A 26692-nucleotide genomic window follows, 5' to 3' on the forward strand; every position below is an offset into this window, starting at 1 on the left:
TATGTGTTATAATGGTTTCTGATTTAGGCAGAAGGCTAGCAATTTTGAAGGGAGGTGGGATAGTCATTGATACCAGTACTTGACTGTACTTTATTTTATTGATCCTGAAGAGATGAAAAAACTGATCTAGGTGGGATTTGAACTTAAAATGTAAAGAGCCAGAACAAATGCCGCAAAACATTTTTTCTGAAGCACAAATGATTCTGATAGGTCATTATTACATTATTGCTAAGTTTAATTTAATAAAGATAGCTTTAAACTTATTGAACATTATGGCAAAGAAGCATCGTGTGGGATGCAAGCCCAATTTTGTCTTCTAAATAAAGAGATAAGTGACCAGACCACTGGTTTAGAAGATGTTACTTGAATGATACCAAGAAAAAATGTAAATACATTTATATACATATATGTACATACACAAAGTCAAAGACACAGAATACTATTACATCATATAGATCTCATACACACAAAAGAGCACCTCTATAATATTCAGAGCAGATGTAAAAGACATGGTAAAGAAAACAAAATAACACACAAACTCACTTAGTTAAAAGTTGTGGCTTTTAGACATCTGGCCAATACAAAGAAATGACAACACTAATGTACAATTTATCAAGTATTGTGGCAGTCTTGCCTAAAACTACCTCCCAATCTCTTCCCCAACAAACTATAATAAACTACAACACAAAATAGTATGCTTTGTATTATCACAGATTGTGAAGAGTCCACACCTACACAATGAAACAAACAAACAAACAAAAAAACTCAAAATGAAATAGCAGCTGGCCATGTGTGGAGCTCAGTTTGTTGCTGTAGCAAACTCCAGACTTCATAGTCTCTGAAACTACATGCATAACCACATCCCATAAAACGCCAGTGCCCCTGGACTGGCTCTTGTGCAGGTGGCACATAAAATACACCATTTTGAGCGTGGCCGTTGCCAGTACCGCCTGACTGGCCTTCGTGCGGGTGACACGTAAAAGCACCCACTACACTCTCTGAGTGGTTGGCGTTAGGAAGGGCATCCAGCTGTAGAAACTCTGCCAAATCAGATTGGAGCCTGGTGTTGCCATCCAGTTTCACCAGTCCTCAGTCAAATCGTCCAACCCATGCTAGCATGGAAAGCGGACGTTAAACGATGATGATGATGATGATAACATCTCTGGAATATTTCTACAAGGGCCTTTGTCATCTGTTATAAATGGTCTGAGAATTTTCACCTGATGAGTTCTCCAAGGCAAAGGATTGGGCAAGGTTTTTTATGGAAGACTAGCACGTTATCCATACATGCAAGTCTCCTCCTTTTTATGGCACTGCTCTTATTCAAGAGAAGGACAAGGGTGATACAGCTCAACATTAGAGTCATTACAAGTGTAATCATTGGAACCCAGAGAGAGACTGAACATACTATTGGCTGTGTGGTAAGAATTTTGCTTCCTGACTACATGGTTCCAGGTTCAGTTCCACTGCATGGCACCTTGAACAAGTGTCTTCTACTACAGCCTTGGGCAGACCAAAGGCTTATGAGTGGATTTGGTACATGGAAACTGGAAGAAGCCTGTTGTGTGTGTGTGTGTGTGTGTGTGTTTGTGTCTGATATTGTTACAATTCTACCAGTCCACTAACTTGGCTGGTACTTTATTTATCAACTTCCAGCCCTGAAAAGATGAAAGACAAGGTTGATCTTGATGGGGGTTCAAGTTCAGTGTGAAGAGCATTGAAATGAATATCACGTCACAAAGTATTCTGTCTGATGCTCTAATGACTATCAATTCACAACCTACAACACTATCCTTTCGATGCAATACTGGCAAACATTGATAAAAGGCTTGTACACAAACACAAAATTAGCATCAGAGACATCAATAACATCACTGGCTCTAAACACCTGTGTGTGCTGAGATGTACACAACTAATGATACGAGAAGAGGAACAACAACTATAATGCTTTGAGTTCATGCCATACACTGTCATTGTGGCCACTGACAGGACATACAGACATTAAGTAAAAGACAGGACAAGAAAGAGAAAAAATAAAAAATGTTGTATGCCCTTATTGCATCAGAAAGCATAGTGTTGGTGTGTGTGTGCAGTATTGTCTCCCTCACAAGACAGAGGAATGGAATGAAATATCTGGGTCACACACAAGTATTGATCAACTGTCTACATACTGTAGACCTGCAACCACATACAGGTGTGTGTGTGTACATATATATATATATATATATATACACACACACACACACACACACACACACACACACTATCCAAAGTTCACAGTATTATACAGCCATCATGACCAATATTACCAGTTTCATAATGGAGTGTTAGGTAACAATCTGATTATATAACCCTATGCTCATCAGAGGTAGCCAATATGGTATGAAATATGCTGACTGATCTCTTTTGTTGTAGGTGAATAGACACATCGGGTTTGTGGTTGCTATGAGAAGATGATGAAACAAAACAAGTAGGAAATTAAGTTAAGAGTTGTGCCCCTCGATACTGAAACATCACCATTGGGTTGGTTTACCTGCAAGTCAGTAAGTGCTATCTTGAAGTGTTTGTGGGAAATGTGTACGTCTTTCAAGTTGGTGTTCATGTGGAAATTAAGGTATGAGTAGTGGTACTCTCTGTATAACGTTTGTAGCAGATGCAGGCACACACAACTGTGATTTGGTAGGTGTCCACCACGTTGGGGAATGCATGTTTGTATGTGGGTACATTGGTGAATTTTCTGGTCAAGCTCTTTGCCAGACTCCAAGGTACTGGTGGAGAGCTGAGGTTAGGGGACCGGTGACTGTAGTCATGATGGGGCACAATGCAGCAGACACCTACCAAATTGACTGTTTCCCTCCTCATTAATATAAACTCTCCCCACACATATTGAACTTCTACACACACTGCATGTACACATAAAGCCCCAACGACCTTAACCAATACAGAAAGAAAGCACACTAATGATCACAGTTGTGTATGCCTACACCCCTGCAAAAAATATATATATATATATAGTACCAATACACATACCTAATTTCCACAAACACTTCAAGATAGCTCTTACTGACTTGCAGATAAACTAACCCAGTGGTGAGGTCTTGGTATCAAGGGACATAACTCTTAACTAAATCCCCTACTCATTTTGTTTCATCATCTTCTCACAGCAACCACAAACTGGATGCGTCTATTCACCCCCAGCAATTAAGAGCAGTCGCTATATCTCATTCCATATAAGCTACCTCTGATGAGCGTAGGGTTATGTAATCAGATTGCTACCTAACACTCCATTGCACCCCTAGTGCAAAACTGATTGGTAAGATCAGCCATGATGGATATATAATACTGTACACTTCGGATAATATACCCACTCTATTGACAGATATAGGAGTGCATCTTTTTCCTGACTTATGGATCTTTAGACAACTTACATGTAATATATACACACACATAAATACATGCATACATACACACAAATATAGACATATATATATATATATATATATATATATTTATATTTTATGCAGTAGAGCAGTCTACCCTTGATTATGCATTGACAGAAATTTACCATTTGTTTCATGTATTTATTGCATTTGGTAATATAGGCGACTCATCAGACCTGCTCTCTCTCTCATCTATTGTTTTATTCTTTTACTTGCTTCAGTCATTTGATTGTGGCCATCCTGGAGCACTGCCTTTAGTTGAAATAATTGACCCCAGGACTTATTCATTGTAAGCCTAGTACCTATTATACCAGTCTCTTTTGCTAAACTGTTAAGTTTCAGGGACATAAACACACCAAAAATCAGTTGTCGAGCGACAGGCAGGGCGGGGGGGGGGGGACAAGCACAGACACGCACACACAGATATACATACATATATATATATATGACAGGCTTCTTCAGTTTCCGTCTACCAAATCCACTCACAAGGCTTTGGTCAGCCCAAGGCTATAGTAGAAGACACTTGCCCAGATTCCACACAGTGGGTCTCTGAACCCAGAGCCATGTGGTTGGGAAGCAAGCTTCTAACTACAGCTACGCCTGCACCTATATATATATATATATATATATATATATATATATATATATATATATATCTATATATATACACAGAGAGATAGAGAGAGTGAGAGAGAGGCACAGGTGTGACTGTGTGGTAAGAAGTTAGCTTCCTGACCACATGGTTCCAGGTTTAGTTCCACTGCATAGCACCTTGGGAAAACGTCTTCAACTGTAACTTCAGCCCAACCTAAGGCTTATGAATGAATTTGTACATGGAAACTGGAAGAGGCCTGTTGTATATGTGTGCATATATGTATATGTATATGCACACGGGCGTGCATGTGTGTGTTTGTTTGTGTCTGTGTTTGTCTCTAACCACCACTTGACAACCGGTGTTAGTTTGTTAACGTCCCCATAAGTTAGTAGTTCAGCAAAAGAGGCCAATAGAATAAGTACCAGGTTTAAAGAAAGAAAAATAAACACTTGTGTCGATTCATTTGACTAAAATTCTTCAAGACAGTGCCCCAGCATGGCCACAGTCCAATGACTGAAACAAATAAAATAATAAACACACACACACATATCATCATCATCATCATTTTAACCTCTATTTTTTTCCATACTTGTATAGGTCAGGCGAGAACATGTCAGGGCAGAGTTTTCTATGGTTGAATGCCCTTTCTATTGTGAATCCCCTGCTTTTTTCCACGAAAAATAAAAACGTCCCTGTTTATCAATCAACAAACAGCAAACAGCTCACCCTGATGTGTTCATATGTACAACTGGAAGCGAACAACACTGGATGAATAAGTCTTCTGTCTTAAAAAAGACCATGCAACATGTCAAGCCATGTCAAGACATCTCAAGAAACACAGATATGCTTTTGTGTTGGACAAATGACATCGCTTGCAAATTCATTGCTTACAATCAACAAATGATTGCATGTTGAAGGAATATGAACTCACTCACACAAACACACACACACATATATCATCATAGACTCTCCCATCATATGAGGGTTCTGCAATTTCTTGTTGAACAACCATACAGATGATTTGTTTATTGTAATCAAATGTTTGTATTCACATAATCTCACCCCCTCCATCAAATTGATATTACCGGTACAGGTGCACAATGTACCACATGTCAGATGCGGAAATGATCACAGAGCAACATGAAATGAAGTGTTTTACACAAGAACACAATGCAATGCCCAGTCTGGAATCGAAACCACGATCTCGCAGTCATGAGTACAACACCCTAACCACTAAGCCATACACACACACACATGCAATGTGCTTCTTTCAGTTTCCATCAACCAAATCTGCTCACAAGACTCTGGTATGCCTGGGGTTACATTTCACTTGCCCAAGGTGCCACACAATAGAACTGAACCTGGAACCACGTAGATGGGGAAGCAACAGTTTGACTCAGCTTGGCATTACTTTAAAGCAGAGGTTCTCAAACTTTTTGAGCCACTGCCCCACTCATGGCCACATAATACCCTCAGTGGCCCCACACATATTTTTATGTATAAATAAATATTTTATGTTTTGCTAATTTATATATATATATTATGAATCATTTGATATTTAATATAATATTATATAATTTGTATACAATACTATAATAATATTATAATAAATTCATAACATCCCCCAATCCACTGCCAAAAAAGAAACCTTCATTGCATATTCTTACTCGATAAAATAATGCACAAATTTACAGCGCAGATTGAAGAAGTCAGCAGTGTAGTGAGATATATGTTTTTTTAAGATTTTAATTATCTCAGAAGGCTTTGGGTGTAACAGAGTGTCTTTGTTAGGCGTGAAATTAAATTATGGATTCACTTGAACAACATTATAATTTTATTTGTCATAAATTGCATATACAAATAACAAACATTGGAAGTGTAACAGCTATGGCTATGTCAAAGAAAGGCATTTTGTTGTAAGTAGAGAAGATATGATGATCTGTGTTGAAATATCATAATATAAAACTTACAGTGAATTAATTGAATTTTCATAGAGAAGAAGTAATCTTTTTCTTCAGGAGAGAGAAAGGTGTTCAAAAGCATTTGGCTGTTGGACAAAGGTTTCCAAGATCTTCTGATGGTTCAACATTATTCACGCTTCAGTCGCAGTTCTTCTCTCTTCGAGTCACAGCAGAAACAGATCTTGTTGCCTCTCTGTTTCGCAAAAGAACCTTTAGCGGCAACGTTCAGCAAAGTGCTGCACACATACACAGCAATAGTGTTTCGGTAAACAGAGCTTTCCACTTTGTAAATGCAAACAATATGTGAAAAAAGGTAGTTAACTCGCTTTGATACATCACCATATTATCCCATGGCAAGCCAGTAAGGCAGTCAGGAAAAAAGGGAAGCAACATTGTAATACAAAAATTGAAAAATAAAGAACAAAATATGCAAACATACTGAGAGCAAGTGTCAGTAGTATGCTGCCTGGAAAGCTAGTTTCCGTAGAGTCAGCCTGTAATTTATAACTTCAAAAAACTATGCAGAACTTTACATGATTAGCTAAAATTACCCAAAATTTGCAAACTTTAAAAGTTAATAACTCTTTATTTATTGATTTATGGCGAAAATGAATTCCATGACATTGATTACCATATAAAACTACATCATTACACTGAATATGAAATCAATTCGAACAGAAATAGAAGAGATTGAAAACTGGCAACCAAACAGAAAAGATCCAAACATATTACATCATCAATTGTTCAGAGATATGATATATGTGTGTTTGTGTATGTAACTCATACATGCTCACATACACACATAAGTACATTGATACATACATTACATATATTACATAATTATATAAGTGTGTAGGTGTGTATAGGTCACATTACACAAACAAATACACAAACTCATATGTACTTGTACATACATCAAAATAAACAGGTGTGAAACAACATTGGAAATACAATGTATAATCTAATCTCAATAATAAGACCTGACTTCAGGTAAGGTGGAGGTGTTTTTTGATTTTATAAACATCTCCATGGGTAGTAGATATAGTAAATTCAAAAAGTTGGCTAAAGTTGTTATTGAAAAGATGGAGGATAATTTTGTGGGCTTCTACAAAGTCTGCTGCTAGACACCAAAACTTTAATGCGTCGATGCCCAATAGAAGCAATACATTGAAGCTATGGTAAATGACTGAAATAGAGTATTATTCATTTGGTTGCACATCTTCCAGTGATCTATAGAGTTTTATTGGGCTAAAATCAGGAACAGTGAAACATTGCAAATTGTTGTGTATTAGTGATCTGCAGTTACAACAAAATCCACAAAAATAAAAACAGTAAGTTGAACATCATCAACAACAACAATCACAAAAAATAAAAATAAAAAACAAAAAAAAAGCACAACAGCTCTATAGGCAGTGTTAATTTATGACAGACCGATGTACTAGACAGATAACTAGGTGTTCATTGCAACACTTATTGAAGTGTTTTAATTAATATAAAACAAAAGAAAAGAAGGAAAAAAATGGCCCCAACTTGAAACAATAGTTTGGAGTCAAAGGTCTAGTAGTTGATTTGTTTTATGTACTTTATTAGCCAATGGACTAGATAATAAAAGACTGGAGCAGCTTTGCTCAATATATAGGAAAGGAATAAGTAGAACTTTAATTTTTTGGATATTTAGCACAAGAAATAAGTATATAGCAAGACCATTGCCAGAAAGACAGAAGAACCGGGACTTCTAAATATACAGCATATTGGTTTCAAATTTTGGCACATGGCCAGCAATTTCAGAGGATGGGTAAGTAGATTACATCACCTATGGCGTAAGTTTGGATGTATTTCTCCTCCACTTATAACTGTAATTCATTGACTAGTTAATTCCATTAATCAAACAGCTGAAGCATTAATTTAGTAAAATTGTCACAAAATCCATTCAGTATTTAATCTAGTTAAACATAGTAAAGCAACAGCTTGTGAAAATGTCTGTAGAGGATATGATGAAATACTAGTAGTGTTGATAGTAATGGTAGTAGTGATGCTGGTGCTGGTGGTCACAGTAGTGGCAACAGAGGTGGTGGTAGCAGTGGTGATGGTGTAGGTGGTGGTGGTGGTGGTTGATGCAATTCCCTGAGAAATGCAACCAATGCAAAAACAAATTTGGAGAAAAAGAATTCCGAGGGAGATGGAAGATGGAAAGGCAATATTCGAAACCATGGTTGTGGGTCTTTAACTTTTGTTTTTTTTTAATGAAATTGGTTAGAAACAAACTGGTTAGAAGCATTTGGTTGAGCTACACCTGTATTTGAAGACTGAACTTTACTGCAATAGGTGTCATGTTGATTCAATTCAGTCTGAGGGATTTATTAAGGACACAAGGTGTCTGTGGAATACACAGCAAATTGTATAATTCAATGAACTGGTCGTGCTTTGTGTCCTTGAGCAAGACACTTTATTTCATGTTGCTCCAGTCGATTCAGCTGGCAAAATTGAGTAGGACCTGTATTTCAAAGGTCAGCCTTATTAGATTCTGTGCCATCTGAATATCCCTTGGAACTACATCAAGAGTACACATCTGTGGAGTGCTCAACCACTTTCACGTCAATTTCACAAGCAGGGCGTTCCATTGATCAGATTAACTGGAACCCTTGTTGTTGTAACTGACAGAGTGCTGGTGCATGTGCACACACGTGCGTGTGCATGCACGTGTGTGTGTGAGTGCTTGTGTGTGTAACTCAGGGTTCCTAACTTGAGCTTGCCTAAAGAATTACATTGTTGCAACTGAGGACATTTTGTTTCTCTGATAAGCTTCTTTTTCAGTTTCCATCAATCAAATCCACATACAAGGCTTTGATTGGCACAGATCTATAGCAAAAAAACACTAGCCCAAGGCATCACACAGTGGGATTGAACCCAAAATGACATGGCTAGCAAGTGAACTTCATAACCACACAGCCATACCACTACCTGTAGATCAGAAAATATCTATAAGGGGTCTATGGCTTGAAAAAAACATATATAAGCTACAGTGGATTAGAGGAAAGTCTAAAGAAATTTAAAGTCATCATTATTCACATATACATAAAACATATGCAAGTTAATCTTCTATGATTACACAATGTTTACACAGTAATAACAATACTTCTTTCAAGATTGATTGAGTTAGAAAGAAATTTCTATACATACATGTTCACCAACAAATCCTGTACCACAAGCAATATCAAGAATTTTAGCATTTTTATTTGGAATGTTGTCGTTGACAGCCTTGGAAACCAGATACGGTCCCTTGTAAACATTCTTACTCATAGACTACAACATAAAAAAAAATATAGAAATTTATAAATAAATATATTAGTATTATTCTTAATAAAATCAACATTTCTTTTTTCAACTATTAAACTCATCTATAGAGTATATATATATATATATATATATATATATATATATATATATATATATATATATATATATATATATATATAATAGAAATATGTTACAAAAGGAAAATAGAAACTACGTGGTGTGGAAATGTAAGGGGAAAGTACAAGAAAAAATGCGAAAATACACATTAAAAACCCAAAAAAGTAAAAGCTTTTTATGAATAGTAACGATAGATCTATCGTGACTTTTCATAAAAAGCCTTTACTTTTTTGGCTTTCCAATGTGCATTTTCGTGTTTTTTGTTCTTACTTTCCCCTATATATATATATATATATATATATATATATATATATATATATATATATATATACAGGGTGCATAAGATATTTGAGGACGGGTTTATGTTTATTAAAAAAAAATAGATATATAATAACAGATAACTTTATTTATCAAAAAATGCTTATGAGGATTACAATAAACCTTATTTTCTATAATGTTATTCAATAAAGCCACCTTCAGCTTCAACAACTGTTCCTATATGAGATCTAGACCATCTACATGATGGAATCATGTGGTCCTGGTTCATTTTGGACATTACTCTGACTATGGCAGCTTTCATAGAATCTCTGGTGCTATGAGTGTGTTCATTGAGCTCTCTCTCAACAACGCTCCACATGTAATAGTCCAATGGATTGAGATCTGGGGAATTGGTAGGCCAAATGTTAGGGGTTGTGTGATCGTGAAAATTTTCAGCCATCCATTCCTGTGTTGCTAGAGCCATGTGTGATAGTGGAGAGTCTTACTGAGACACATATGGCCTTCCATTGCATACACTGTCTATCCAGAGCTTAACAACTATTTCCAGGGCCTCAATGTGGGCGGCAGAGTTAACTCTAAGGCCTTGTGGAAAGAAGTAAGGAGGCATTACATGTCCTTCATTGCTGGCAACCCCTAAAACCATGACAGTTGCAGGAAATTTTGGATGTATAACACTTGGAACTTCAGAAGGGTCTGCACATAACCATCTGTCATTTCTTCTGTTAACTTTTTGGTCTTACTCGAAGTTTTTCTCATTTGAGAAAAACCAAATCAAATCTTCTTCTGCTGTAATTTTCAATTTGTTTAAGAGCCTTTTAGATCTGATGTAGCGATTTTCTTTTGCTTTTTCTGACAAATTGCCCTCTCCTTATCATATAAGACTTATATCTGATGTCTTCATGGACAACATTTCTGACTGTTCCTTCCGACACATGGATAGCTTTTGCAATTGACCTCATGGACTTTCTGGGATTGTAATCAATGGTCTGTTGAACTTGCTGGATAAATTCAATTGTTCTGATGATTTCAGAGCATTTAGAATGCTTTTTATGCTTTGATACTGGTGGTACATATCCATCTTCAGTCTCTAGCTCCTTACAAACTTTGTAGACAATGTTCTGGCAACTTTTAAAACTCTAGATATTTCTAAATCACTATGCTCAGTCTTTATAACCACAACAACAGCATGCCTTTTCATTTGCCATTATTATTTTCTGAAACAAAGATTATACAGATTTAGCAAAAAAATGCAGCAATGTCCCAAAATGTATGTCCTCAAATATCTTATGCACCCTCTTTATATAAAGATTTTTATAAAAGTTATCAATTATATAAAAAAAGGTTTATGTCATAGTCTTCAACTATTTTTTGCCTATGGACTTGTAGGCAATGTTATTTGAAGCAGGTTTGTAGCCCACAAAATATCCGTTTTGCGTCAACAACAGTTATCTCCCTGTCGAATGTTCTAGAACATCCCAAGCGAATTTGGTTTGCTCACCTTTTGCTAGCATACACGGCACAGCTGCTAAATGACACACAGGAGGGCATTAGAAGCGTATCGCCTACTTAAGAGTTTATTCCAATTGAACTTTTTCTTTTTCCCTACAACACAAGATCAACTTCAGAGAGCCAGGCACACGGATTTCGATATCCTTTCCTACCAGCAACTCCCTATTGTATTCTACGCCTAGTGTCTGTCTGAAAGTAAATTTTGTAGTTTGAATTCCTTCTACTTTCTCATTGTCATCGTGGAACATGGCAAGATGTTCAGAACCTTTTTCTTCATCCCAGTTAACTTTATTGAACGTCGTGTACTCACTGTATGAGTTCGTTTGTTACGCATCTGAATAAAACTGTAGTAACGCCTGCGCATGCGTAGTCTTACACATGCATAGAATTAAACAAGCAAGCGTTTCCCGCTCAATTCATTCTCTTTCTCGCTGGCCAGCGATTGAGCATGGACGTGTGTTTAAAGCTGTCTCTACATCTTTCGGTCTTACACTCGACAGCTCGTTATTCTCACCTCTAAAGATGTATAACTAAAGATATGTATGTTTTACCACCTAAATAAAGGTTGTTTAAGTTGTTTAGTCTGGAGTTCAGCGTTCCGTCTATTTCTTTAATTTTATAGTAGAAAGTCAGGTATACAATCGGTACTACTCAAGCAGAGCGGACCCGAACGCGCAGTCGCGCGTCTGCGCTGTCGCGCGTTAGCTAGTCGTGAGTGGTCGATCCTACGAAAAGTGCGCGCGCAAATGAATACATGTGTGCGCGTGCGCGCGTATGCAAATTAGTAAATAATTTCTTTCAAACAAAGTAAATAATTTTTTAAAAATTACTTTTTTCTTTTCTAAACAACGTCGATAGGTAGAAGGAATAAAAATAACACACTATCTGTTTTTGTTAACTTCATACATTTTTTTTCTTTGAATTAAATTTTGTGAACAAAATAATTTTTATTTTCTAAACAACGTAAATAAATTTTAAAAAAGGTGCACATTGGGATTAGACACTGAGGGAAACTTGATATGCTAGAAATAACAGCTAAACACAAAAAGAAAAAAAAACTGTAACCTTTACCTTTCTGAAATCACTGTGGATATATTTCGGCTATGTGCTTGATAAATGTCTGAAAGTTCTCCCACGAATTCCCACACTTCATATCGTAATAATCACGGTACATTGGCTCATCAATATGTGACCATTTCATGTTACCACATGATCCACTTTTATATTTCAGTCTACGTTTTATCCGTGACCAGAATGGGCCACATATCCGTGAAAATCGTAGTTCCTGGCTCCACATTTTCAATGATTGCAGCTTCTAACGTTTCAGCCTTTCTATCAGTTATAATGTTGCAGGTAGCCCTTTTTCTGAGTGACATCATAAAAGCCTATCACACAAAACTTTTCAACCATTCTGCCAACCTCATATTTCCTCTTGAAAAGCAGGCTTTCATCCACTTGTACAACGTGGTTCAGTCCACCTAATTTTTTCTTATCTTTCTGTAACATGGCTGAACATATTTCTCGGCAGTATTTGTACCATTGAATGGCCGTGTCGTTGCTAATATTGTTTCAACTCATGGAACAAGTTACTGGCAATTCAGATATAAAGTCTGCTATTATTTGAAATAGTGTAAACACTATCAAGTGGCATTTCTCTAAAAAAGTATTTTTCCTTATAGAGATTGTTTTACTGCATGAATTACATCGCCAAATAACTCCGTCAATAGCACGTTGAAAAGATTGAATTTTCATTTGACGACAAGTACATGTCACTCAGAAAAAGGGCTACCTGCAACATTATAACTGATAGAAAGGCTGAAACGTTAGAAGCTGCAATCATTGAAAATGTGGAGCCAGGAACTACGATTTTCACGGATATGTGGCCCATTCTGGTCACGGATAAAACGTAGACTGAAATATAAAAGTGGATCATGTGGTAACATGAAATGGTCACATATTGATGAGCCAATGTACCGTGATTATTATGATATGAAGTGTGGGAATTCGTGGGAGAACTTTCAGACATTTATCAAGCACATAGCCGAAATATATCCACAGTGATTTCAGAAAGGTAAAGGTTACAGTTTTTTTTTTCTTTTTGCGTTTAGCTGTTATTTCTAGCATATCAAGTTTCCCTCAGTGTCTAATCCCAATGTGCACCTTTTTTAAAATTTATTTACGTTGTTTAGAAAATAAAAATTATTTTGTTCACAAAATTTAATTAAAAGAAAAAAAATGTATGAAGTTAACAAAAACAGATAGTGTGTTATTTTTATTCCTTCTACCTATCTACGTTGTTTAGAAAAGAAAAAAGTAATTTTTAAAAAATTATTTACTTTACTCTTTTACTTGTTTCAGTCTTTCTTTTTTTTTTGACTGTGGCCATGCTGGAGCACCGCCTTTAGTCGAGCAAATCAACCCCAGGACTTATTCTTTAGAAGCCTGGTACTTATTCTATCGGTCTCTACTGCCGAACCGCTAAGTTACGGGGACATAAACATACCAGCATCGGTTGTCAAGCGATGTTGGGGGGACAAACACAGACACACATACATATATATACATATATACGACGGGCTTCTTTCAGTTTCTGTCTACCAAATCCACTCACAAGGCTTTGGTCGGCCCGAGGCTATAGTAGGAGACACTTGCCCAAGATGCCACGCAGTGGGACTGAACCCGGGACCATGTGGTTGGTAAGCAAACTACTTACCACACAGCCACTCCTACGCCTATGAAGCCACTCCTACGCCTATGAAGCCACTCCTACGCCTTTGTTTAAAAGAAATTATTTACTAATTTGCATACGCGCGCACGCGCGCACATGTATTCATTTGCGCGCGCGCTTTTTTCGTAGGATCGACCACTCACGACTAGCTAGCGCGGACGCGCGACTGCGCGTTCGGGTCCGCTCTGCTTGAGTAGTACCATACAATCTAAAGATGTATAACCCACTTTCTACTAAAAAACACTGGACACGAAGTTGTTCACGCACGAACACGAGTGTTGTCACTTACCGCACCAGAAGCATTTCGCAGCCATTGGATAAATGACTCAGTCCAATTATTAAAGTGTTGACGTTTTCATTAGCGACATCCCTCGCTAAAGACCCTTTTGATTACTATTCTATTCTGGTAGACCCCCTTCCCATAGCCATTCAATGCTTAAAAACTAGTTTTGTAGATACTTCTTTCCATTTTGCTTCACACACATTAACTTGTGTAGTTGAGCTATGTAAAACATTAGATTAAGAAAATTGTTTCTTACAAAAAATACATCTAAAGCAATTTTTTTTTTCATAGACCCTTAATGAACTACTATGGATCCTTGATTTGCTGTTTCTCACATGGGCACACCCCACCAGGGGTCATATGGTTCCCGGTTGAGAACCACCGGTGTAATTTGAAGATTTGGCTGCTATTTTTAGCAGAGTGAATGAGCACTTAAAGGCCTCTCCGCTCATCGATATTATACGGATGTCCTCCACGACTTTCCTAAATGAATTATAATCTTTAAAATACACGCACACACACAGATTCACACACAACCGCGCACGTACACGCACATATACACACACACATGAACTGTCTAGAAACACCACCGCCACCACTAACATCATCGAGTGACGAAATGAAAATAGCGTCGTGTAGTTCCGTTTGAACTGATGTAGCTGTGTTTAATCCCAGGCCTAAGATCAAATGCCTTCCGTTGCGACCATCTCGTCTTTTTTTTATATATATATATATGTAACTACAGCGTTCTCTCTCTCTCTCTCTCTATCTCTCTCAAGACGTTACTATTCGTTTTGGCTTGGGGAGATTTCGCTGTTATTTCGAACACGTCGAACGCCCACGCCCAGCTTCCCTCAATTGCTAAAATGACTAAAGTGTGGTTGTCTAGGCACAGACTGGCCATTAACGTGCAAACCAGTCATCAAAACAATTCAAGTACTATCTCTAAATTCTTTATTATATTTTGGACATCAGATTCAGAGCCTACAATTTTTTCCCTTCAATTCGTTATAAAAAAATTTTTTCCTACTCAGAGTAAAAGGATTTGAAGATGTACCTTCCTCAAAAAAGTACTCCAGCTCCCCCTAAACCAACTCCGTCGCGACAATCTTTCGGTATTAGTAGACGACGTGATTCGTCCACGAAATGTCCCCTCATCACATCGAAAAAGGAGGGTAAATGAGACATCATCTACTAATACCAAAAGATCGTCTCAGTCGCTGATTAAAAAGAAAATGAAAGCTTTTTAAAATACTTCTTTTAATTCTGTATTTCGGATTTCAAAAATAAAAATCCGAAGAATATGATAAAAAGTTAGGGGGTGTTGGGAAATCCATGCTAAAACGAATAAATGCGATAATTCAATAAGCTTTTCTCTTTTTTTTTTTATTGCACAGTGTGTAATAAGTGATATTTGACTGCTGTTTCTAACATGTCAAACAACCAATAAGTGGTTCCCTAGCTGGTTTGATAATCAGTGTTGTAATTTAAATTCAAGACTTCCCAAATTGAGCAGAATTATCAAAGATGTTCTACCCAGCCATCGTGTACACAAGAAATTTCATTGATATTTCTAGCAAAGCGTGTTACAATGCTGAAGACGCTTACAGCTTGAGTGTTGTTTTTTCACACATCTCGCTTTCGCGCCAGTTGGGATTGATCAAACTTTTTGTTAAATTACAAGTCAGCTTTGATTGAGTAGACCAATGGCTAAAGGCATTCCAGTTGTGACCATCCTGTATTTCTGAACACCTCCGTAAGAGTACATTATCCAATTTCCCCCTCCTTCTTTAAGATGACAAGGTGTGATTTGAAGGAATTTGATTATTATTTCTAACAAATCGAATGACTAAGGTGATTATAGACAGGGTGTAAAAAAATAAATAAATAAAACATCTAACGGTATAATGTTATTTCAAGTGTGAGAAATCTGATCAAACGATGTATACGTGTAACGAATCTCGTTCTTTTAACCACTTTGTTGGTAGTTTGTAAACTTTGGAAAAGAAAAAAAATAATCATATATTTTTCTTTTATTCATCTTACCCAGTCTGTACTTTCGACATAATGTTGGTAAGAGATATCCTACTTTCAGATAAATATGCCAACATATCGTAAAAGTGAATATTCTATGTTGTTTTTTCAGGCTCAGGTCACTTTGAATCAAACATATCTTCGATTAACAGGTGTTCCAAGTTTGAACATAATGAGCTATATTTCTCCTCGCCACCACTTTTTTATTCTGACATGTTCTGTCGAGAACAGTAAAGTTGGTTTTGTTTTGTTTTTGTTTTTTTTTCCTTTGGACATAATGTATCGGAGGCTGCGTTGCCCAGTGTGTCCTTTTCACTTAATACGGTAGCGTGATTTGAGGAATATTTGGGCAGCTATTTCTGACAGATCGAGCGGTTATGTAGAGAATCCTATTTTTTCTTTAATTTATCAAGACTAATAAACACACACACACAAACTAAAAAAGAATGAGTTTGTATAAGTTTACCCTGAAGATGAGGAAAACAGGATTTTGTTTTCCGCATTACCATACTATAGATCTACATGTTTAGGTGGGGATTAAAGTAACAAGTTTGCAGAGAACAAAAAAAGGAGATGGAGAATGAGAGCATATACAAAATAGCATTAGGGTCATCATGAGCCCTCTTTCTGCTTACCTTATCGTATGTCCCTGTTTCACCCCATTCTGAATACATTTGCTTCACATCATCATTTGATAAACACTCTTTGAGCAAATTCGCCATCGAATGGCATCCTTCTTCAGTTGGGAAACCCAGTTTCTTGGCTAAGTTGTGCTCCGCATTTTTATTATTTTTAACTTCAGACATCTTCTTAATATTGCTGTTGACAATTGATGAGTGTTGTGGAAAGTTATCCAGTCTGTTTGGGTTGTCCTCTGTTTTGAGTGTTCCTTTTATGTACCTGAATGCTGAAAGTCAATAAAAGGACCCAGTCACGCTCTAAGTACACACAACGCCCGCGTGCGCTTTCCAAATTGTAGTTTGTTTGTTGTTTCTTTTACTTCGTTAATAAATTTTCTTTCTTGTCGTTGATCCTTTTGTTGCGCTTTTCTTTTCTGTATGTTGTTTGTTTTAGTTATCGCAATAACTTCACACCTACTGAATTGACACTAACCAGTTCAACTGTGCGAATGTCTATTTTATCACCCGAAGTCTGTTTTTATTAAACTGGGTTTCTCTTTCTCTTTCTCTTTATCTGTCAAGCTGACTGGATTTATTAGCTAAGCTTTCTCCCTCACTCTTTCACTTTAGATATCTATCAATACTCTTGACTCTAACTAACCTTAGTTTTTTATTATTTTTATTTTGTATGCCTTGACAAATCACAACTGAAGTGCAGGTGTTTATGTTTGTAAACAAACATACATGTATGCGTGTGTATATATTTATATCTATGTAGATATTAAAATGACGTAGTTTGGTGAAGAATTTTAAAGTATAACTTTAAAGAGCGGAAATAATACTTTGTATCTTCTCGCATAGTTCTGGCCTTACACAACAAATCTCTTTAAAATCTCTTTAAAATCTCTCTCTCCCTCTCTCTCTCTCTCCTCTCTCTCTCTCTCTCTCTCTCTCTCTCTCTCTCTCTCTATATATATATATATATATATATATATATATATATATATATATTGCAGCGTGGAAGGTGTTTATAAGCCATTTAAAATAACACACAAAAGCCGTCAGATTCACTTCAACATTTAAATTTAATTTATCAAAATATTTTCGTCGCTTTCAGACCCCGACCTGTTCACTGACAAAATTGTACTGCATCTTTTGTCAGTGAACAGGTCGCGGTCTCAAAGCGACGAAAATATTTTGACAAGTTAAATTTAAATGTTGAAGTGAATCTGACAGCTTTTGTGTGTTATTTTAAATGGCTTATAAACACCTTCCACGCTGCAATTGTTTTCGTTCCAGCACACGATCTCAGATCAGGTCACTTGCTATGCAAGTACATCTCCTATATATATATACTTTATTTAAAAGCAGCAGAAATATAACAAAAAAACCGTTACTCTGAGTTTCACGTTCCCGTTCATCGGACAGTTTTGTTATATATATATATAATTAGAAATTAGCACTTAGCTTAAGGACGCACGAGGCATCAACGTGTTTAGAAATAGGTGTTAGAATCTCAAATCTACCACCGAAATCACCGATATATGACAGAGATAACAGTAGGCGAGCAAACGGTTAAAGAATTAAACAATTAAAAACATATCATTAAAGATTAATTGTTTAATTCTTTAATCGTTTGCACGTCTACTGTTGTCATATTTCGGTGATAGCTTTGAGATTCTGATTCCTTAAACTTTGTGCTGTTTTTTTTAATTTTAATGTATAGCTATATGATACTGTGGAGGTGTAATGGCCCAGTGGTTCGGGCAGCGGACTCGCAACTTTCTCTCACTCTTTCTTCCTGTTTCTTGAGTAATGCTGCGATGGAACACATACGCCTTGGAAACCGGGCCCATTCAAAAGGGCGCATAAAAAATATATAATGCTATTAAAAAACTTGTGAACCATCTATATTATTATTGCTATCAGTTACTTATACTCACCATAGATATTATCTTATTACCCCGCTTCATATCAAACTCGGATTCGTAAAACAGTTTGTGAAGGCCTTTGAATTTAGAGGAGAAGCTTTTCAAGAAATTTGTCTTATGTTTCCAAAGCTATCTGAGGCTAAGATCAAGGGTGGCATATTTGTTGGGCCTCAAGTAAATGCAATGTTAAAGTCGAAGAAACTGGAAAGAGCGATGACAAAAGTTGAAAAAGACCCTTGATGTGCAGTTCGTGGATTCCTAGGAAATCCCAAGGATCCTATTTACAAACAGCTGGTAGCAAAGCTTATTGAAAACTTCCAGAAAATGAGTTGTCGTATGTCCTTAAAGGTTCGTTTTTTGTACTTTCACCTAGATTTTTTCCCCGAAAATTTGGGTGATGTCAGTGAGGAGCATGGGGAGAGATTTCATCAGGACATCGCAACTATGGAAGGAAGTTACCAAGGACGATGGGATACTGCTATGATGGGAGATTATACATGGTCTCTAGTCAGAAGAGATGAAGGTATACACTCCAGAAAATCTCGATCGTCAAAGCACTTCTCATCTTAAGAAAAGAGTTATCAAGGCATTTACAGTGCAGAGTTTTATTGTTTCTTTTTGTTCTAACTAATATTATACTTCCTAAATACCTTTCAATATATGAAAAAGTACTAAATGTTGTGTAATTATCCTCACAATACTAGAATAGATTGAACCAACAAAGTGCTGTAGAGAAAAGTTAGAAATATAACGAGCAAATACGAAATTAGGAATAAATAAATGACTATCGATGTTACGTCAAAACGAATGTGATTTTTGAATTTAGTGGCAAAAGTGCATATATGAACATTAAAAGATACAAATAAACAAAACATGTGTTATATTGTGTAATCAGTATATGATTTACCTTATTAAGCAAAGTTCAACCAATTCATTCATATTTATGTAATGAGGAGATTAGATCTCCACCCCCATTGCATAAATATGAATGAATGTGTTGAACTCTGTTTAATAAGTTATATCATATACTAATTATTTCTCCCTCTCTCTCTCTCTTTCGCTATATATATATATATATATATATATATATGGGAGAATTTACGAAAAAAGCAACAGACGAAGACAGGTGGTGTAAACAACAAATGGATGTATTAGTTTAACGCTCGGGAATAGAGAAAGTCTTTGACGTTTCGAGCTACGCTCTTCAACTGAAAGGAACACAGAAAGAAATAAGGAGAGAAACAAGGAGAAAAAAATATAAATGTAGTGGTCAGCGATCTATCATGGCGAATATATATATATATATATATATATATATATATATATATATATATATATATATATATATATATATATATATATATATATATATATATATATATAACACACACACACATATACATATATATATATACACACACACATATGTATAGTGATATATATATGTAACGTTTGTAAGATGTTATAGTCAGAAGGTCACCAATTGTAACGGTATCGAAATGTTTAAGTCGGGGATTACCACTTGTAACGGTAGGGTCACCTTTTGGTACAGGTCGTTTACGTCCACCACGGCGTATACGGATCCTATAGATATCGTAGCCTTGTTTGGACTTGTAGCCAAGGCGTCTGGCCTTTTCTGGTCTAGATGGTCTTGGTGCTCGGTGAAGCACATTCAACTGGCGATACTGCCAGCAGCGAACACGGAGCAAAAATCTCATGACATATATATATATTGATGCGACCACCGAAAATACAATTAGTGTTATATCCCTATCTCTCGAGCTGGGTTTTGAAACCGTATTCTGGTTGATGGTGGCAATGGCATTTCCTTTGTCTTGTCAACAACCACAGCTATTTTTAGCGTAGGAGTGATCGCTGCCCTCTTCTGGTCAGCAAAAGTTCAGAAAGGTAGGATAGGAATTGTACTGAACTGACCCAGCTTTGGGAGGGGGTAAGGTAGCACGATTGAGCTACGGTATTTTGTGATAAATACGAGAACATGGATTGAAGCGGCGCAGTTGGCCGGAGGATTTGGCAGCAGTCGAGTTGGCGTATGGAGTTGGGGACAGCAGTTTGCCCGAGGAGTTGGTAGCAGTCGAGTTGGATGAAGTGAAGATGAACAGTGATAAGTCTGACAGAGAGTGAGCGCCTATAGTCAGCAGAAATGCATAGAGTCTCAGAGAGATGGGATTCTGGCAGCCAAAAGAGATAGCAGTAGTCAGTTGTTTACTTCTTGGACCGTACGGTGTTTGTGAAAGAAAGGAAGTTATTACAGCAAAGGTTTGTCTAAATATTCTTCCAAGAAAATGTATTTGTCGTTATGATGTATAAAGAAAAAGAACTGTTAACTGTGATGTTAACTTAAAAAGAAAGAAAAGAAAGAACTTTTAAAGGACTCGATGTACGAACTCTTGTTTATGTAACGATTGCAGACCCTTGATTATGTTGCATGCGCCATTATATGCTATTGAATTGTGATGTAATGTTTTATTCTGATGTTTGATGTAAAAAGAAAGGGTTAGTTTCCGCTACCCAACGTATGGTCACCGTGTTGTTTCTTCCTCCCCTCCTTTTGCCTGTGTTGTTCTCCACTGTGTGCTCCGGCCGGGGCTTATTGGTGGCCGGGGCTTATTGGTGGCCGTGGCGAACGTACCGACTCACCGAGCGTGAACGTTCGCGCGCGCGCGAGTTCTCTCTTCGGTTAAGGAGGTGCTTCTCGTGCGGGCGTTCGTAACAATATATATATGTATATATATATATATATATATATATATATATACACATATTTGTGTGTGTGTAACGGGCTCTCTGTCGGTTAGAACGTCGACGTCGAGGGTTCCAGTTGATCCGATCAACGGAGCAGCATGCTCGTGAAATTAACTTGCAAGTGGCTGAACACTCCACAGCCACGCGTACCCTTAACGTAGTTCTCAGAGAGATTCAGCGTGATACAGTGTGTGACAAGGCAGGTTCTTTTGAAATACAAGTATAACTCATTTTTGTCAGCCTGGATCAAACTCACTGGGAATCGAACTTACGACCTTACGATTGTAAACCGAATATCCTAACCCTTAATATACGCGCCCACACATATATATTTTTAGTAGTTTGCTCTAACGCAATGTAGAGACCTCGTTTGGCTCTACCTGAGATTCGAAATCGAATCTAGAAATTCTCCCTAGCCATACGACCTATTGTTCTGTCAAGAAGGAACGCAGATATATGTGTCTTACACATAATCTCTTAACCGTTTCTATGCCAGGGAAAGTTGAAACAGGTTATGAGTGACCTACATTAATTTAGTCATGTAGTATACCTCTTTTCTAGCTCGTCTGCAACTTATAAATGCAATCAGTTCCAAGCAGACCACTAGAGGCAGACACAGAGGGAGAGAGAAAGTAATCGACCGCTGTTGTTTCACCATACAACTTCCTTCTCCTGCTTCTCACTTGTTCACCTGCTCCGTTCTAACAAACATCGCTCTATCTCTTTTCTGCTGCTACAACGACAAGAACATGTACACTCTCATACAAGGAGAAATTAACTCTCGATTATTTTATACATGCCTTTCCGTCGTGGTCTGGCTATACATATTATATAACGGTAAATAAAATATATATGTTATCTGCAACTTTGACCACTGTCCTTATTCCTCGAAGTCCAACACAACGACATTCACATCATCTTTCTCTTTTTCAACATCATGCCTGTTACAATTGGTGACTCCGACGTCTAACTCCGTTCCAGTTGGTACAAATTACCAGATGTTTCCAACTAATTGTTTAATCGGCTTTCCAACTCTATACGCGTATTGCGTTGTAAATATATTATCCATGCTGGCGTACGCAGTATTGTCATAAGCATGAGTCCCACTATAATTGAATAATGACAGTAAGCCATGCATAATCGCTTGATGCATAACCAATTAAAACGTGCGTATTAATCCGTTTCTGTAATTATTCAGATGTGTGTGCGTGCGCGTGCGTGCGTACATGGGTGTGTGTGAGTGCTTGTATGCGTGTATGTGTGTGCGTGTGCGCCCGTGCATGCTATCAGATAAAAACGCCTCCCGGCAGGTTTTCTTCAAGTCATCATTACAAGGATACGCATTATATAATCAAATAGACGCGGGAATGCTTAAAATAACTAATGAAATAGTGAAAAATAAATATTAAAATAGCAAAGGAATTAGATCAATGCGGATAATTTATCTGCATTGTCAGTCAGGTAGTACCAAAAGGTATCATGCCCAATGACTCCAACGTAGCAATATCATTACCAACCGAAAGAAGGGAAGAGATGTTCTGCAGAGAAGACAAAGTTACTGAAAAGATTGTAGCATGACTGATTGGGAAGCAAATTAGCTTAAACGAGATCCAGTTTTCGGGTTTATGCCCGGACGGAAAAACCAATGATGTTATCTTCCTAGTGGTGCAGCTACTGAAAAAAATACTTAGCTAAAAGAAAGTCAATGTATCAAGATTTTGTCGATTGAGGAAAGCTTTTAACAAGGTCCCACACGCTATAGTCGATAGGCGCTAAGAAACTATTGATAGATGAATGATTCGTGAGAGTCTTGCAAGTCATTTACTAAAGTGTGCCAGCGAGGTAACGATCAACAACGGAGTTCGGTTTCGAATTCTTGAAGCTTAACGTCCATCAGAGCTCAGTACTCAGTCCGTCTATGTTTCTTGGTCATAAGAGAAGAGTTTAAGACCGGCTGTCCGTAGGAATTTCTGTATTCCAATGATTTGGTCACCATACTTGATTTCACCATATACCTAAAAAAAAATAAGACTCCTAATTAAGAAACAAAAAACACAATCCAGAGGCCTCGAAGTAAACCTAGCTAATGACTAATGTTTTAGTTAGTAAGAAAGCGTAAAGGGCCATATTTTCAATGGGAAAATGTCAACAATCAATACGCAAAAAAGGATTAAGTAGAAATCCATACATTTTGCTCACTGTATATGATGAATGCACAAGAGGTGCTCCAGGGGTTATAAAAAATTGCAATATACTGGTCCAATTAATTTATTGGAGTCGTACTACCTATTAAATAATTGATTGCTATCATATCAATTAATTGCAACATTGTCAGCGAAAGTTTTTCAAATGGCTCATACTTCGTTCAATAGGCAAATACATCGTTCTATTATTATTATTTGAGGTATTGTGTTGGCACTTTGTTCTGACTGCTGAGAAGGATTCACACATTCTGTCGTGCTTAGGAATTGACTATTGTGTATGTTGTCAAGTGTTGCTGCTTAATTCAGACTACTGAGAATGATACACATTCTATCATGCTTGGGATTTGGCTATTGTGTATGTTGTCACGTAACCGCTGTCGAATGTTGACACTAGGTTAGGACTGGCGAGAATGATTCATACATTCTGTCGTGTTTGGGAATTGGCTATTTTGTATGTTGTCAAATAACCGCTGTCGAGTGATTCTTGGTTCTGACCACCGAGAATGATTCACACATTATATCTTCAGGTCATTTAAATCGTAACTTCGCCTGCAACGCAGTTGTATCTTGAATTCCGCTCCAACATATTAACTGAATCAGACTTTCATCAGTGGAGTGGTGCAATATCTTCTAGTTTAAACTGTAGCGAAATATATTTTATTTTAAACTAACTCATGCCACGTGAAAATGAGAAAATCATCAGAAAATATTTTAACTAAGCAGACAGTGAACCTGTGTAGAAATGCAAGTGTGGAAAAAAGTTGACCCAGAAAAATGGAACTGGATGGACAAATCTTATAAAAAATCAGCATCCTGAGTATTCTACTACACAAGCAACTGGACAACCATCTTTATCGAGTTTTCTTTCACCAAGAAGTAGTTTGGTCAGTCGCTCAGCCTTAAATGTTTATGGTTAGATTGAGTGGGTATGTGTTGGTTTAAAGCCATTTTCCTTTACTGAAGATTCACTGACTCGTAAATACACAAACTTGAGAAGTATTACAAATGTGACCTTAAATAAATACATAGAGAAACTTACTCAAGAAGTGGAAAAGAAAATATCTGATGAACTTCCAAGTAAATTTTTGTTGCGAATTGACGGTTGGACTAAGGGTTCGACGCATTTCATTGGACTTTTTGCATCTTATTCGTGCAATTATCAAAATGACTGTTGTACTGTTTTGCTGGCATTTACTGCTTCTGATTATGTCGAATTTATAGAGTATGTGTTATGTGTCTGTAACAAAAATTTAGAAAATGTTGTAGCTATTACCGGAGATAATACTGTAGTGAACAAATCTATAGCGAATTTGTGTAGAATACCATTATAGGAAAGTTGGTTATACATCATTAGATGTATACCTGACTTTCCTATATAATATTAGAAACAAAACGGAACGCTGAACTCCAGACTATCAACTTAAACAACATTTATTCAGGTGGTAAATATATACATCTTTAGCTCTTGTTGTTACAGCTTCTGTGTGTGTGAGCATAGTTGTTGGGACGTTGTTATGTAGATGTAAGCGAGCTGTCGAGTGTAAGTCCGAAAGATGGAGAGTGACAGCTAAACACGTAAAGAGACTGTCTCCAGAGTTGGAATGTTGGAGACACTGCTTGACACGTCCATGCTCATGGTCGGCCGACCGAGAAAGAGATAGAATTAAGCGGGAAAGCTTGCTTGTTTAATTCTACGCATGCGCACGGCGTTACTACAGGGCTCCCTTGCCAGTGCGAAAACGCACGATAATATGAAATCTGTTAGAACGCCTGAAGCAGGATGGCCACTGAAAACCACCCACAAGATGTAGCACAAAACACACACAAAGAAAAATGAAAGAAATGAATGTGCACTCGTGAGATACATGCATGCAATGTACAAATGAAATGACAATGACAAAACAACCGTGATGACAACTGTCCAGGAAACTGGAACCACGCGATGTAAAAGTCTGATTGTTTGTTTTCCCTGAAAGGAAAGTAAATATACGAGTGCACAAGTGTGTATGTGAGTGAAAACACAGAACAAGTGAAAGTGTCTGTAGAGAAAAAATCTAGTTCGTACAAGAGTCCCACAAGGAGAATAGAATGTCCGTACTCAGGAAGTCGTGGTCAGTTGTGACCGGTTACCTGGAACGGAATATTCTATGAAAGTTACACAAGGAAAATTTGGTCTGTTGATCGTGAGTGGAAACATCCACTCTAACAGAGTCGACAAAACCGAGTGTGTTGATGTGGTGTGTCCCTGGCGGTGGGGTTGTTGGCGCACGACATTGTGGTAGACAGTACATTGATGGTGAAGACGTCGGCGCAGGAACTGTAATATAGCTGTGTTCTGTATGTGTGGTGGTAATGATGTTGACAGTGGTAATGGGTCAGTTGAAACTTGGCGACGTCGGGGGGAATGCTTGTAGTTGGTAGTAGTAATTGTTGTCGTCACGGTGGTAATCTTGGTTGAACGAAGCTGGTGGCGAAAAGATCACTCGGTGATGGTGTTTGAAGAGGTGCGCTTTTACAGACGATCGACAGACAAATCTCTGTACGGCCATTAGCGAAAACCTCGAAGAAAAATTTTCTTAACCCAAGATGAAAGAACGACCGCGCGAACTCAAAAAGGAGAAATGGTGACGAATGGACAAACAGAGGACTCCTTTTATTTAAACGTGTCACACGGTCGAACACAAAATATATATCAATGATAATATACAAGTAATTATGTTATACTACGGTAACATAGATTTCGTAAATACCAGTAATGAGACGATAGAAAAGACAACCGTATGAAATGAATAACAAGAGTTATTTAGTGTGGCATAAAAGATGTATGTGTATGTGAGAGTGTGAATGCAACATATAAGAACATAATAAAAAACAGGCCGTCTATATGTATGTGAGATATCACAGTAAAAAGAAAGTCAGAACACGTGA

General features: G+C 37.2%; 1 protein-coding gene across 1 annotated transcript in view; it reads right to left on the reverse strand.

Moving 5' to 3' along the window:
* Positions 1–17378, reverse strand: part of LOC106876375 (methyltransferase-like protein 27) — a 31430-nt gene extending 14052 nt beyond the window's left edge. Inside the window, exons 1-2 of the mRNA XM_089363128.1 lie at positions 16879–17378; positions 9177–9299 (exon numbers count right to left, since the gene is read on the reverse strand). Of these exons, the coding sequence (XP_089219254.1) occupies positions 9177–9299; positions 16879–17049 (294 nt within the window). The 5' untranslated portion in view covers positions 17050–17378. The remainder of the gene's footprint in view (positions 1–9176; positions 9300–16878) is intronic.
* Between the last annotated feature and the right edge of the window lie 9314 nt (positions 17379–26692).

Source organism: Octopus bimaculoides, chromosome 14 (genome assembly GCF_046866305.1).
Source record: "Octopus bimaculoides isolate indiv1 chromosome 14, ASM4686630v1, whole genome shotgun sequence".
NCBI lineage: Eukaryota > Metazoa > Mollusca > Cephalopoda > Octopoda > Octopodidae > Octopus > Octopus bimaculoides.